The following is a 15,638-nucleotide window of genomic DNA, read 5'->3' as shown; positions in this document are numbered from 1 at the left end:
TCCCCACAGAGGCGTCTGGCATTCCATCAGACAGTCATTCCTCCAGGCTCAGTGTGGCCTTTTCACAGTCCTGCAACCCTGTTTAAACTGCAACCCCAAGGCTCATACACACAATGGAATGCTCCTCAGAAATAAAGAGGAATCACTTCTGATACACACCACACGGATGGATCTCAGAGTCAGGAGGCTGAGGGAGAGAAGCCAGACAAGAAGAGGGAACGTCCAGCAGGATTCCACTCATGCCAAGTCCTACACTAGGAAAACGTCATCTCTGGGGACTGAATCTGCAGTGATGGCCTCAGGGGGCAGGCGCAGACCGGAAGGGGCCGGGGCCTTGTGGGGAGGTGGAAGGTCCCACATCTCCCCTGGACAGCTGTCCCATACACACATCTGCACAACTCTCCATAGTGCACACTTACGTCTGTGCATTCTGTGTCTGTAACTTATACCTCAATAAACATCACAGCAGGAAAACACGGTTCCAAGAGGAGGTTTAACAATCTCAAGGAAGAGAAAGGACGGCAGGTGAGGTCTCTGGTCGCCGGGGTCTCTGCAGGGTCTGCCTCCCTCTCACAAGAGCCCTGCAGTTCGATTACACCCATTTCACAGAGAAGAAAATCAAGAAGAGAAGACGGAGAGGAGACGGTAGGGCAAGAGATATGAGCGTGGGCTCATCTGGGGCATCAGGGACAAGAAAACCTCATGTCTGGAACATTCCACCTTTGACAGTGGGCCGGCCAGTGCCCTGTTCCTGCCTCTCTGTGATTCTCCCCTCCACCCCCTCTGCCAAGAAACCCCCTCAAAGAAGCGATGTGCCACTCCCGGGGAAGCAGAAAGCCTCAAGTAAAGTCGTCAAGGACCCAGAAGGCAAAGACTAGGGGCAGCTCCAACTGAAGCCCAGGCTCAGGGCCGTGTCCGGCCAGTCACAGGGAGCAGAAAGCCAGGACACCGAGTGTGACCTGGTCCTGGTGAAATCGTGTGCCCAGCCCATGTGCCCCCACCGTTACCTGAACCAAAGACAGAAGCACACTGGCCCCCACACTGCCCACCCATCCCCAGGTAACCCCCCACCCGCGATGGCGGGTGGCCTCAGGGTGGCTCCGCTGTTACAAGCGCCTGGTCAGAACACGACAGAACGGGCGAGCCCTGCGCTGGGCGATGCCAGTGCTCACGGGCCCTGCGATATCACTGCCCGACTCAAGGAGACACGTCCACGTGGGAGCACCGTCCCGCCCGAAGCGCCGCCAGCGGGCCGTCCCTGCGATGACAACGTTAGCAGCAGTTCTCTCTGCCAGAAGGCCTTGGGGCTGACAGGTGGCCTGGGTCCTCTCGTCCCTCACTAGACCCAGGCTCACCCACGTGCACACCTGCCGAGGGAGGCAGCACCTGGCCACACCCTGGAATCACCCAGGAGTCTGAAGAAACCCGGCTGCCCCACTCCACCCCAGTAACTGGCCCGGGGTGTGCCTGACTGTCGAGGGTGCACAGCCCCCGGGCGGCTTTCTTCATCCAGGATTGAGAACAGCCGAGTTTAGATGGGGCTGGAGAGGGGCCTCCAGTCCTAATGTCCTTGGGGCTCGCTCCTCACCCCATCTCAAAAGGCACCCCTCTGCGGAGCCAGGCCCAGCCCGGCACCCACAAGTCAGTGACCCCTCCTCCTTTCAGCTGCTTCCCGATGCTGGACAAATTTCTGCTCTCTCCAGCCCTGAGGCCTGAGGATTGCCGCCCAGTGACCCTTCCAAGAAGCGGTGTATGTGATGAGGGACTGAATGGGACGCAGGTCCAGCTGGAAAAGCCCGCGGACAACAGCGGAGGCCTGACACCAGCCACACCCTACACTCTTACACGGGAGGCGGCTGGTTCTTCGTGAAGCTCAGGGAATGGCGGGCAAAGCACAGGCTTCAGAGCCCCACAGCCCAAGTACACATCCTGCTCTGCTCCTGGCTGGGGGACCTCCCACACCCAGGCACGTGACACAGCTCTGCCCCCTTGTGTGCTCACGGGGCTGCCAGGAGGATGAATGAGGCCTGGTGTGCACGGTGCTCAGTGAGTGTCTGTGACTGTCAGTAGGAAAAGCTGGGGTTCGAAAAGCCACAATGTCACTGCAGCAAACACCAAGAAAATGACCAGAGAGACAGAGCTGCTGGGTGCTGATCCCTGAAAACTGCCGGCCTCCCAGCCTCCCCTCTTCCTTGTTCTTCCTGAACCCCACCTCCACTCGCCTGAGTCCATGGTGGGGAAAGGGGCCAGGGCTCATTCTCACTAGAGTGTGAAGGAATGCCAGCATATGCTTAGGGTAGGGCTCAAGACCTCCGGGGAAAGAGGCTGTCAAGGTGAAATGGAGGCTTCCATCACGTTTGAGTTTGTGACCCCGATTTTAAAGAAAGGCAAATGAAGTTGGCGGGCTGAGGAGTCACGTGTGGGGGCTCTTACTCCAGATCTCACTGGGAACAAGACCAGAGGCTTGGGAAGGACCCAGGCCTGATAGCTGAAGGTGGGGTGGGTCACTCCAGGTGGTGGCATGTCCTTAGAACTCACAGAGGGATGGTCCCTGACTTGTTGGGCAGCCCAGATGGCCACCACGTGACATGAGGAGCGGACGGGAGTCCTGGAGGCTGCATGCAGGAGCAACTCCTCTCCCCCTAGAAGTCCTGAGCCCTCACCGCTCCCAGCTGGCCATTTCTGTGCACAGACAACTTCCAGTTTTCCTCACGAGAGTCATCTACACCGCAGTGACTTCAGCACTTGAGCCCACTCTGACCTCTGACTGGGAGTGGACATGGAGCACGACCTGGGGAGAATCTGAGCCCAGCAAGAGTGAATGCTGTGATCGATTAGCAATGTCTGTCACGGGTAGGAGGGGAGAGCTGGGCCGAACGCCAGGCACCTACCCCTGATCCACATCTTGAAAGTCACAAAGCAGCTCAATAAATCCTGGCTGGATTCTCCTCCAGCTAAAGGGTGGTAGGAGATGGGGATTCACAGATACCCGAGCCAGGCCCTCACTCACTGATGCAGAGGGCAGGACACAGCAGAGCAAGTTATGCAGACGGAGAATCAACCAGAGAAGAAACAGCCACAGGAGGAAACATTCCTCAACCAAACATAAGCAACTTTTGGGTTATGCACTTGCAGGCACGGCCTAGATGTATACGGACAACTGGAAATCAGACTCATAATTACACCTCTGGGCCATGTAGCAAGCAGTTCTAATGACCCTCTAGATGGGAGGATGGTGACAATTTTATTTAGGGCCAAGTAACTAACAAAATTAGGCAAAATCAACAGCTCCACGTGTGAATTCACACACGTCACAGAATAATGAGACTTGACAATTGCAAACATCTAATGATCGTCACTGTTAGAGAGGTAAGAAGGGGCTCGGGAGTGGCCCCTGACCCTGAGGCCTGGGTGTTTAAACTGTTCCACGGTGGACGCAGAGGACAGACTTTTCAAAAAGGCAACGTTCTCTGCATTTGTGGCTTTCGACTTGAAACTGCTCCACGTCTGATGGGGCGTCCCTGCGCGCCAGCCTGCTCCGAGATCGGGATCCATAAGCACGGGAGAGAGAGACCCCAGAAAGGACTGCGTTTAGCTGTGACCCATTGTGAGGATCAGAGCAGCAGAGCGGTGTATGAGGGGCTGCTCGGCGCCATCGCTTATATTCACCAGTGTCACTGACACCCTCTCCCTCCTCTCAATACACGCACCTTTCTCCCATACCATAAATAGATTAGAAAAAACAGCTTCCTCCGCCGGCTGGGACCCCGCCGGCTGCCAAGCTCAGCCCCGTGTGAATCACTCCGGCTCACCGCGACGGCGTTCTGAAATGACTGAACGATAACGGGGCGGCACAGACACCAATAAATGAATCATGCTTCCGCAAGACCAAACCTTTGGCTTTTACAGACACCAATTACAAAGTAGAGGGAAAAGAACAAAGCAATTACTCAGGGTGTTTGCGCAAAGTCGATTCATAGGCTCACAGAATTATTACCGACTAAATTGTTTTTAGGAAGGGCAATTAGAGCTGTGACCAGCTCCGACATATCAGCCTGAGGACTTGGGAATGAGCAAAAGGGGGCGGGGGCGGCCACCAAGTTCCTGCAGGGACCACACGGACCCTCCCCCGCCCCTCACTCTCTCCTTTCTTCTGGAGGGTTACTTAACTCAACGAAGTCCTTAAAATGTGCAGCCACGTGAGCAAGGCAAAGGAAGCAGGCACAGATATACTCAGTTTTAGTAAACGTCTTGGTATTAACTTTTATTCTTTACTCCTTAAGTGTCGCAGCCAGAATAGAACAGCGTCTCCCTTCTGTGATGGGGATTTTGAAACATCGTCTACAACCACCCAAGTCTCACGCCGTCTCCGAACTGACATCAACTGGAAGAAATTCAGATCAAAGCTGTTTTACCTGCTATAAAACTTAGGCTGAGCAAGAAAGAGCGTTTGCTGTGGCCAAGTGCAAATTCTGAGCCTCCCTGATGGCAGTGTGGCCTCTGGGATGAATCATCCTCAGGGCGGGGGCTGACCCTGCTGGCCAGGCACACGAACCTTATCAACCTTATCGGATAGCCTGTGCAAAGTCTGCCAGCGGCCCCGCCAGGGATGTCTGACCCCAGTGGGCAAGCCGACACAGGAGAGAATAAAACCGAGCTGGCACTGGCTTACGCCCCTAGACGGCAGCCCCAGTGACCCCCCGCTGTCTGGACCATCATGGGCAAACCCAAGCTGGGCGGTGCGGGGCGGTCTCTCGGAATCTACTCTAGATGAGCAGTGGGTGACTAGGAGCATGGAGCTGAACAACCTCTTTTGGGAAAAGGTAGTTTGCTTTCCCCAAAATCTGCTGGAAAACTGACTCAGCTCCCCACTTCTCTTGCTTCTGAGAACACAGCCCAGGAACCCTGCCTGGGGGCACCCAGGACAAAGCCAGGGGAGGTTCAGGCTCAGTCACGGGCACATCTGCGGGAGGCGGGGGCCCCACTGTGGCCTCTGGTCGAGGGACCTCAGAGAAGCCTCCCAGTCTTGGGGACGGAACACACACATTTAAAAATATTCTGCACGTTGTAAACGTAAAATACGTAAGTATATTTTACACACACAGAGCTGTGTGGTTTTGTATATAAAAGCACATATCTCTATATTCTTAATCACTGACATCCCGACAAACCCATGGCCAGATTTCTCACATTTACCCCCACCTCCAAAGCCAGGGATGGAGGCATCAGCTCCTGGTGCCCTTAAGGACCAGCAGAGACTCTCCCACCCCTGAAGTCGACACGACCCACATGCACCCACCCCAGCAGTGATGACAAAGCGTGACAGCTGTCATAGGTGCCAGCAGTTCAGGGAGCATCACTGCATGCTCCCAGCAGCCTGGGGAAGCCAAGGAACACCATAACTCCATCCTTCACCAACTGCTCCACCGTTTACTGAACATCAACTGCACCGCAATCATGCAGAAGTTGCATCGATCCCACCAAGACTCTGCACAGCTGCCCCCGACTTCGCCACCACAGTCCACCTTAGGGACAGAAGATATGGGACAATCTCTCCAAACGTGAAAGGCAGGCGGTGTTTTGAACCCTCGTGGTCAGAGCTTTAGGTGGTATCCGTCCAGCCCAGGGGAGCCCAGCGCAGGGGCCATGGGCGCTGGGAGGCGTTTCCAGAGGACAGTGGAACTTTACAGGCTGGCTCGCTGGGGCCAGAAGCCAACTTTATCCAGCACTCAGACCCCAGAGCCACTGGGGATGTTGAACTTGTTACCAAATAATTAAAACTCTCTTTTCTGCCAGTAGAGCCATTTCCTAAACCCACTGATACAATAACAAATGATTGCAGTTGAAATATATCCTAATGAGTTTATTGCGGCACCGATTCTAAGCCAAGGGACCCCTCCTTCTTCCTCCCACTCCCACCCCACTGAGAAACAAACACATATTAGAATTCGCTGGAACATCAGGAAATCCGATCACCACCCGACAGTGGCCACCTAACTCCTTGCAACACATGGCGGCTCAACGTCCCATTGGAGCAAAGGCAGGCTCTACCCACAGCTGCCAAACGGGTAAGACAGTGACCAAAATCACTCCAGGCCTGGAGCAAGTGTGTGCAGAAAAGAGCAGCCCTACAAATTCCCCTTGTGGGGCGTGGGGCCGGCCCTGGTCATGCATCTCTGTCATTTTGATGCTCTTAGTAGCACCAAAGAGATGACCGAGAAACCTCGACCTCAAGGGACAGCTTCGGCTGCAGGAGGGGAGGGGGCATGTCTGCACTGGATTTCTGTACCCACCCCCCCCCCCATGCAGCTTTGATGTTTCTAGAAGAGATAGTGGGCGGGAGGCTAAGGCACAGCTTCCTGCCCAAAATAGTGGAAACTTCTTGGGAGCTTCAAAACAGCACCCTGTGCCACCGGCGCTTCTCACTGCTCGGGCACCGTCCTGACAACGTGTGAGGCAGGTGCTCCCCTCCCCTCCACCTTATGGAGGGGAGCAGGGTCTCAGGAGGGATTCCATGCTGGCCCAGAAAAGGATGGTTTTCAGAGTCTATATGTTGACTATGTCCTGTGCTATCTGGAACCTTCTACGAGCCTGCCTGCCCGCTGCCCGCCCTGCCCACTTCCTTCCCTCCTCATACACATAGGAGGTACCTACAGGCTTGGGGGAGATAATGAACAAGACGGACACCGTCCCCAGACCAGAGAGAACACAACTAATGACACAGCATTCAATACTTCGTGACAGAGGCCGGCCCGGTGGCGTAGCGGTTAAGTGCGTGCCTTCCGCTTCGGCGGCCCGGGGTTCACAGGTTCGAATCCCGGGCATGCACCCACGCACCGCTTGTCAAGCCATGCTGTGGAGGCGTCCCATACAAAACAGAGAAAGATGGGCACGGATGTTAGCCCAGGGCCAATCAGCCTCAGCAAAAAAAAAAAAAAAAAAAGAAGGGTGAGGACTGGCAGTGGATGTTAGCTCAGGGCTAATCTTCCTCACACACACACACACACACACACACACACACACACGCAAAATACCACGTGACAGCCCTGCCAGGAGAGACTCCCGGCATGCTCCTGGAGCTGGAACAGGATGGCTGGTCTGGGAGCCCGGCGGCCGCCCTGAAAGAGGCCTTGAGGGTGCCCCCGGCTTGGTTTCCTCTCAGCCCCTGTCCCTGAAATGAACTCATGTTTTCTCGTCCGTCTGCTCCCTGGAGCGGCAGCTCTCAGGGGGCAGGGTTCATCTGCTGCCCCTTGACATTCCGCAGCACCCAGTACAGCGCCTGGAACAGCGCAGGAGGTGCGGGGTGAAGTAAGTGCTGAAGGACTGAGCCCCCAATGGATGCCGTGTCCCATGTATGCCCCCATGGAGTCTAGATCTCCACAACCTCCCTCTGGCCAGGAGGCTGGCAGTGCACAGGCCCCGGACGGCCTGGAAATCACGGGGAAGGTTAACAGACACGGTCTCTCCAGAAACTGCTGCGGCCCACTCACCAAGCTCCTGCCACCACAACTCACGGTGGAGGTGTCGGGGACGCTGGAGAAAGGAGCTGAAGACAGAGACGCCAGCTCCTCATGCAGCCTGACGGGGACACGAGTGTAGGGGAGACCTTCCAGTGAAAAGACCTTCCAGGGTGCTGCCAGAGCAGACCAGACCCGACTGTTTGCTCTAAGATTTGTCAGTGTTCTTCCCTAACGGGTGGTCCCACACGGGCCTGCCGTCTTGGGACAAAAATCTAAAACACCTCTGCAATGTCATGTCTTGCAAAATAAAATGCTGGGGCTCAGGGAGTCGGCGTGGTGTCTTGGGGAAGAAATCATGGGAGCGCTGGTGGTGGGGTCAGGGAGCTTAGGTCTGAATGCCAACAGAGCATCAGTTCCTGGCTGTGTGACCTGGAGCAAGTGTCTTACCCTCTCTGATCCCAGAGGGTCTTGCATCTGCAAATTGATGATAGCAACAGCTCTCTTGCAGAGTTGTTTTGAAGACTGAGAACAATGTGTCACTAGTACCTGGCACGTGATAAGCTCTCCATATCCAACTAAGGAGGGGAGTGGAAGCAAAAATCCATCAGTCACCCTGGAAACGGAGAAGAGAAGCCGTGCCGTGGCTCTCAGAAAGCCTGGGGATGCCCCAGACCTTTCCAGGCCCATCCTGGGGTGCAGAAGCCTGTGAGCAAGCCATCTGGGACTTCTCCCAGCGTGGTGACAGACACCTCCACCAGTGCCTGATGAGGCCCGGACACGACCCCGAGGTGTCACACGAGGGGAAAGTGAGGCTGTCAGTGCGTTGTCATGACTTCATGAAGGGGTGCAGCCCCCCTCGGGGAGAAGGAAGGGCAGGTGCTCGGAGGAGAAGCAAAATAGGAGAGGAGCCTCCACCCCACCCCACTGCACCCACTGGGCAGGGAAAAAAAGATCAGGGTCTTATTTGGATGGTTCATCTCCCGCAAACACTTACTTGTTAAAAATTGAAATTAATTGTCAAAAACAGGAGCCTCAAACCATCACGCATTCTTGAGCTCTGTGCTCAGTGGACCTTGTGGGGCGCATCGGGATGCCAGGGTGGTGTTGACTTCACCGCCCGAGTGTTGTGCCTCATACTCTCCACGCGGCCTCTGCCCTCCAAAGCCGGCGGTGGATGACAGGAACCCAGCCGGGGGCCCTAAGAGACCGTCTGGGGCTTCCGGGGCCAGGGGCGGGCACGCTGGGGCTTTGCCAGCTGGGTCTGCAGTGGGCCTGGCAGGGACAAGGAATGTTACACAAATAATCAATTACCTCCACTTTCAAGGTCATGGCCCCACTCGGGCCTGTTCCTTCCAACATTCCCAGCCACTGCAGGCACCCAGCCCCAGGAGAGGGAAGCCTTTTTCTGGCCAAGGCCTGTTCCTCAGGCAGGGTGCCAGCGCGTGACCGCTAGGGGATAGGATAGAGAGGGTGACTGAGTCTACTCCGCCCCCACTGTCATCACCACCTCCCACAAACACAGGACTGTACCAGACACGGGGCCACACCCCACGAGAGTCATCTCTGCATACGCTCGACACCCAGCACACAGGAGCTGCTGCCGCCCCGCTTCACAGGTGGGCCGAGCGACAGCAAAAGGTGACACAGCCAGCAAGTCTCGGAGCCTCTGGGCCTTGGTGACACTCCCAACCCACGGAAGCCCACCCAACAGACGGGGTCTGGCGGCAGTGAGGAAAAAAAGGAATTGCTAGTACTTAAAACCTAACAGTTTTACATCAAAATCTAGCTGTCCAGGTCCCTGCAACTGAAAGATATGGCCGCACAGGGCCCACATGGCAACGGTAGGCCAGCGGCAGTGGCCCCTTTGGGTGGACTCACGTCCCCAGTTCTCTGCAGCCCACCCAGAGAAAACCGAGTCTGTCCCCCTGAACCGTGCCCTCCCGGCCTCGGGGGGCCCAGCACAGCGCTCGTGTCGTCCGTGATCCATGGGCACACAAAGAGGAGCGGCCATGCCAGCACACACGGCCCCCACACGTGCCCCTAACCCCGAGTGCACACACGTGCGTGCACACAACCCCTTTCAAAAAGCACAAAATGGGCCCTGGGCTTTGAGCTCCTGCTTGGCATGTGCACCACACAAGAGCCCAGGGCTGGCAGGAGTGCGCCCTCAAAATTCAACTCTAAGAGTTACATCTCTTTGGGCAGGACCCCAGACCCCGAGGTACCTGCAGACATTGTCTCTGGATGAGAAATACCTGAAGAGGAAAAACCACACGGACCCTCTGTTTGGGCCCCACCACCCGTACCCTCCTCTCTAACGCTTTCTTACATTTTAACAATTGACCAAACCATAAACCCTTTTAAAAACCCTGGCCCCGGGCCAAGAGAAGAGAGGAGGTGGGGGCAGCTACGTGGGGGCACCTGGGCCTGCGGCTCTGGGACTATTGGGGGCAAGTGCATCTTGCTGCCTTGAGGACAAGCAGTCGCCACCCGGACCCCCCCCAACAGCCTCCTCTCCTGGCAGCTTCACACACCCCTTCTTCTCTTTTGAAGGGAGTGTAAATTTACACAACTTACAGAAGAGAATGTATGTATGTGTGCACTTATTTCCTTTTTCCTTTACTTACATGCCCAGAAGTGGTAACCATTCCCAACCCAAAGAGAAGCTGGCAGGAAAGGCAGGAATGGGTGGGGGCTGAGAGTGTGTTCACGTGTGCATGCGTGTGTGCACACGGGAGTATGCACGTATGTGTATGCCTGTGTGTATATGTCTGCGTGCATATGGGTATGTGCACGTGTATGTGCGCTTGAGAGTCCTCGCAGGAGCAATTAGTTCCTTTCCGTCTTGACAAATGCTAAGCTCACCCCTGACCCTGGGTCACGCTGGGCGGTGTAGCTGGCTTAACCCAGACCTCCTGGGAGGCTGTGTCAACTGCCTGACCTGAGATTCCCGTCAAAACTCAAGCCCTTCTTGCACTCCAACCCAAGACCCAGACAGTCGGAAAACATGTGGGTTACGAGGCCCGGCGGGGAGGGCCCACTGGGGGAAAGGGCTGGCCCTCAACACCCAGAGCTTAAACTGGATCCTGAAAAACCAGCTTTCACTGGTGCCTGAGTCTCCTCTCCTAATAAATGCAAACCCAAGATGACAACTGGAAACTTCATCAAAAGGGAGCCCCAATCTCTCCCGCGTGGCACACAACAGGCGCTCAATAAGGGCTGAGTGAGTGAGTGGCAGGTGCGAACTTGGAGAGCGACCACAGGCCTTTAGAGGGACTGACGCCAGAAGGGAACTGATCTGGCAACTCAGATCTGCCCTCCCGCCAGCCCCAGGCCCCCTTTCAAGAACCAATAATTGATTAAAACAGTGGTTCTGACCCAGGGGCAACATGCCCCTCAGGGGACAGCTGGCAAGGTCTGGAGACATTGGTTGTTACACCCTGGGGGCGGGGGTGTTAGAATCCTACTCCTTCCGGGGTCTAGTGGGTGGAGGCCAGGGATGCTGCTAACCCCACACGCGGGACAACCTCCCACCGCCCAGGGAGGAATTCTCCCGCCCAGACACCCCAGGGCCAAGGCTGAGATGCTCTGGGTTCATCCGCGTGATAAACACAAACAGCACGTGCAGGCAAACCACCAGATTACTGGGTGTCCTGTGAGTTTCCAAAAGCCGAGTCTCCAGTGTCTGGGAATATTTGTTTGGAACTGGTTGGAGAAGGGGAATCAGTGCAGAGACTCTGGCGGTGTTAAAAAACAAAAGTGCCACTGCGGACACTGCCCGCAGGGGTGGAGGCTGGGTCCAGGGAGGGGCACCTCCCAGGGCCCTCCAGAAACGCTGTCACAGGAGCCACAGCTGGATGGCACCACGATTCAGCCTGCCCAGAGAGCACTGTTAGCCTCCACTCGCCCCCCAAAAGTCTCAAGCAGAAGCTGGGGGTAAAAGACGGGGGGAATTTCTAAGAGACGCAGCGGAACCAAAAAGAGGTCAACAAGAATGCCAGGAAAAATGCGTGCCAGGAGGAATCCTTTCCTCAAAAGTCACCACTGCGAACTCCCCGGCTGTCACCTCTGGTGGGGTTTTACCTGAGCCAGCTGTGTTTAATCCCAAGAGCCCTGGCTTTTTTAAAGAATGGCATATTTTTCTGCTGGGTGTGTTTTGGGCGTTCCCATCAGACAGCATCCTTCACGCCTTGACTCTCAGAAAAGACGGGGGCCCCTGAGGTGCCTTGTGAAAGTCAAGTCAAGCCCATTCCGGATACCTGGCTCCCTCAGAGCCCTCCCAGGTGCCCCCTCCCGGGCACAAAGGGGATGCTGCTGATTCCCTCCAGCCCCAAGTTCCAGGTGCACCTCCTCTGGGGCCCCAGTTACAAAATCAAGAGACAGGGTGTGCGCTCCACGAGAAATACCCTTGGGTCTGGGTCTAGTGTGGGTTGGGGACCTGGGGCAAAGCTTTCCATTGCCACCTCCCCTCATCTGTAAAGCGAGGGCATGAACCCTGAGCTGGCCCAGGCTCCTTCCAGGTCTGAAATTTGGGGCAACTGAAGACCACATCAGGGACCCAGCCCTTTTGTGGGGGGCGAGGAGCCACCTCTGGCACTGAAGCCTCAGCCAGACTTTGGAGGGCGGAGGCCTCATCTTGAAAGATGGCAGAATTTTATATTTCAACCGTCAAGGTCTCATTTTGCAGATGAGGAAACTGAGGCCCAGTTTAAGGGACCTACCAAGGGCAATCTCCTCTCTTACAGAAGAGGAACAGCCTGGATACTGCCCCGCAGCCCAACTGCAAATCCATCTTGAACGTTCTCCCTGTAAACCACCCCCCACACGCATCATGTGAAATACACAGTGGCCGCTATTCGTTTCCTTCTTTCCTTCTTTTTTTCCTTCCCTCCTTCCTTCCTATCTTTTTTGTATAAGGAAACTCCAGACCTGCAGGCTTGCTCATCAACCGTTTCTGGGAAATCTGATTAGCACTGGTAACAAACTGTTACATTATACCTGCATTTTAAGATCACTTCCCTCCCTGCCCTGGGCTTTCTTCCAGTAACTAGGGGGCCGTGTGTAAAAATACAGAGCATGGTGACTAATGGGCCACCCCGGGGCCAGCTGCAGGAAGCCACGGTTCCAGGGACTAACCGCCAGAGTCCCACTTGCATGCCATCTGCGGGAAGCACACAGGTCCCAGGCAACGCATTTAACACCTTGGTGTCAGCCAAAATATCGTCAGGGCTGACTCGCCCAAGGAACAAAAATAAGAATGAATTTTTTAAAAATTCCTGAACACAAAGAAAGGAGAAGAGCAGAAGGTCTGACTGTGCCTAGCCCACATAAGGATAAGTTGGATACAACGATGTAGACCCCTTGTGCGGGAGGTCCCCTCACGTAGCTTTACAGAAGGGGAGGATAAGGCACTGAGGGTACTTAAGTAGCAATCCACTTAGCACTGGTGAGACTCTCTCCAAAGATGTGCGAACATACTTTAATAATATCCTCGTGCATTTCATTAGCCTCCTGAGTTCACAAAGGGCCTTTGGGAAGCAATCTGGTTTAACGCAACTCAATTCCGCAAACGCTGGCTCTGGGCAGGTTCTCCTGGCATTTCGCTGCCTTGATGCAGGGCAGCTGGGGGAGGTGGGTGTGGGGTGGGCAGAACAGGACTTTCAATTCCAGGACTAGAGGTAGCGGGCTAGGTGGATGCAAGGACCCACCACCAACCCGGCCAGCCTGCCCCAGCAGGGCCGGTCCTGGGTTATTTTTACCCCTCCAGCTCACTGTACAGGCTCAGGGGCCACAAACTGTGGTAGCCGCCTGCGGAAACTAGCTTATGAGTCACCCAGTCACTGCCCTGCTCGGTGGCGGCTGCCTCTAGGCTCCTGGTCCCAGCTGGAAGAAGGCTGGCCCTTGCAGGGAAGGGCTGTGTGGGCCCTGGCCCCGGGGGGTACTTAGGGGTGAGGACAGGGGAAACTGAAGCTCAGAGAGGCAAGCGGTTCTCCCAAAAAACGGGCAGGAGAAGAGGTGTAGGCTAGAAGGCAGACCCCAAGGGGTGCACCCCACCCAACCCAGGGAACACCTGGGGGGGCTCTGTACGACAAAAGTAGAAGAGGCTTATTCGTCTCAACTTCTCCAGGTACTGGACGAGTCAGCGCCAAGCCTCCAACGCCCCCTCCCCACCCTGCGTCTGCGTCTCCCTTTCAGGGCAAGGCCGGCCCAAACACAGACAGCCCCAACTTTGACTCATTTCTAACCACCGGCCCAGCCAGACTGAGCCAAGCTGTCCAGACAGAGGCTATTTATAGGTGCGTCGGGGACACAGACATTCACACAATGACACACACACTCGGGATCCACGTTCGGCCAGACCCACTAGCGCTGAGCCCTGGATTCCGACACCTGGAACACAAATGGTTCCCAGACCCCCAGAGAGGTGCACACACTCAAGAGAGGCAGCTACACCCGGACACAGAGAGGCAGAGACGCAGAGAGACTCGGAAACACACTCCTGGGACAGACCGCGACCCAGACACACAGACCCGCACACACCCCAGACGCACGGAAACCCACGCACACAAACCGAGACACACAGCGCCACGCACACTCCAGACACACACTCGGAGCCCCAGACACCTCACAGGCCAGACGGCGTCTCACACGCCCGCGCCCCCCCCAAAACCAAAGTTGATAAAGAGCTGGCCTAATTGCTCCGTCGCCACTGCCCCTTAGGGAAATAAAATGGAAACTTCACGGGTCCGCCCGCCCCAACCCTCTCGCGCCGCACGGACCCGGGTCCGAGTCTCGGCGGGCGGGGCGCGGGCAGCGGGGGCCGTGCCAGGCTCGCAGCTCCGCGGGACAAAGCCGGGCCGGCCGCCAGCTGCCGCGAGCCGGGAGGGCGCGCCCGGGGCGCGGCGGGCGCACAGCCCGAGGGGGCGCGCACGGCCCGGGCCCCCGCCCGCAGCTGCGCCTCGACTCGGGGTCGGAGCCCGACGGGGCCTCCGGGGAGGGAGGCGCGGGGTCACTCACTGATCTCCATGCTCTGGAACAAAGAGCGTTTGCAGTTGCACGTGCAGGAGACATTGGGCTGCCCGGCGGCGGCGGTGGCGGTGCTGTTGACCCCCATCAAGCGGTGCATGGACGGCGCGGCGGCGCGGCCCGGGGCGCGGGGGGCACGGGGGCGGCCGGGGGGGGCTCCGGCCGGCGCCCGGCGCTCGGGCCCCGCATGCAGGAGGCGCGCGGCGGGGAAGGCGCGCCCCGGCTCGCCGGGCTCGGGGCGCCGCCAAGTTCCTGGGGCGCCGCGAGACTCAGTGCGCGGGGCCGCGCTCCCCTGCGCCCCCCGGCCGCCCCTCCGCAGCCCCGGGGGCGTCGGCAGTGCCCGCGGGTGGCGTCCGGGAAATGGGCTGGCAGCCGGGGCGCGCGCTGCCGCCGGGGCTCAGCCTCTGCCGCTGGCTTCCCCCAGCCGAGCGCCGCCGCCGCCTCCTCCTCATTCAAGTCCAAGGAGATCGGGTTTCGCTCCGAGACCGCGGTCGGAGGCAGGCAGACGGTCTGACGTCAGCGCTAGACGGGGCTGCCGGTTCCCACCGCGCGGGGGCCGGGGAGGGGGCGCGCGCTGCGCCAATCCCCGCCGAGGTTCCCCCGCACCCCCTCCCCGGGCCGCGGGGCGGGCTGACGGGGAAGGGGGCGGGCTCTTAAAGGGCCAGAGCGAGGCGGGTCGCGTAGACCCGGGACCCCAGCGGCTGCGGCGGGGCGCTCCCCAACCGGGGTCTGTTCGGAACCCCTGCCCTGCACACCTCCGATCCCCGGGGCTGTGACTCGGTACCAGCCGCACCCCGGCGCGTTGCGGGTGCGTTCCCCGGCCCCGGGGTCCTTGACCCAGGCTCGTGGGGGAAGCCTGTCCCCGCTAAAGGAGCACGAGGTTCTGGGGGCTTCGGGCAGGGGAAATTAGAGAAGCGGAGGAGGACTTCCCCAGATCACTCATTAGCTGATTTCGCAGGAAACTCCCCGCCTGCAGGTCTGCAGCCCCACGAGGCCTCTAGCCCTCTGCGCCCCTCTTCTCCCCCTCCCCCGCGCACTTTAACCCGGCCCCAAAGAGGTCGGCTGGGGAAGACTGGAACTCGCATAGACACGCCCCGGACTGCTCCGAGAAACGCCTGGGAGCCCTTGTCATGTAAATACGTGTCGGGGACT

At 57.6% G+C, this 15,638-nt stretch overlaps 1 protein-coding gene across 1 annotated transcript in view; it reads right to left on the bottom strand.

The window, feature by feature from the left end:
- Positions 1–14,928, bottom strand: part of PMEPA1 (prostate transmembrane protein, androgen induced 1) — a 57,067-nt gene extending 42,139 nt beyond the window's left edge. Inside the window, exon 1 of the mRNA XM_058562417.1 lies at positions 14,478–14,928. Within this exon, the coding sequence (XP_058418400.1) occupies positions 14,478–14,586 (109 nt within the window). The 5' untranslated portion in view covers positions 14,587–14,928. The remainder of the gene's footprint in view (positions 1–14,477) is intronic.
- Between the last annotated feature and the right edge of the window lie 710 nt (positions 14,929–15,638).

This window comes from Diceros bicornis, chromosome 19 (assembly GCF_020826845.1).
Source record: "Diceros bicornis minor isolate mBicDic1 chromosome 19, mDicBic1.mat.cur, whole genome shotgun sequence".
Lineage (NCBI taxonomy): Eukaryota > Metazoa > Chordata > Mammalia > Perissodactyla > Rhinocerotidae > Diceros > Diceros bicornis.
Note: the sequence above shows the minus strand (reverse complement) of the source record. Positions and strands in the feature narration are given on the sequence as shown.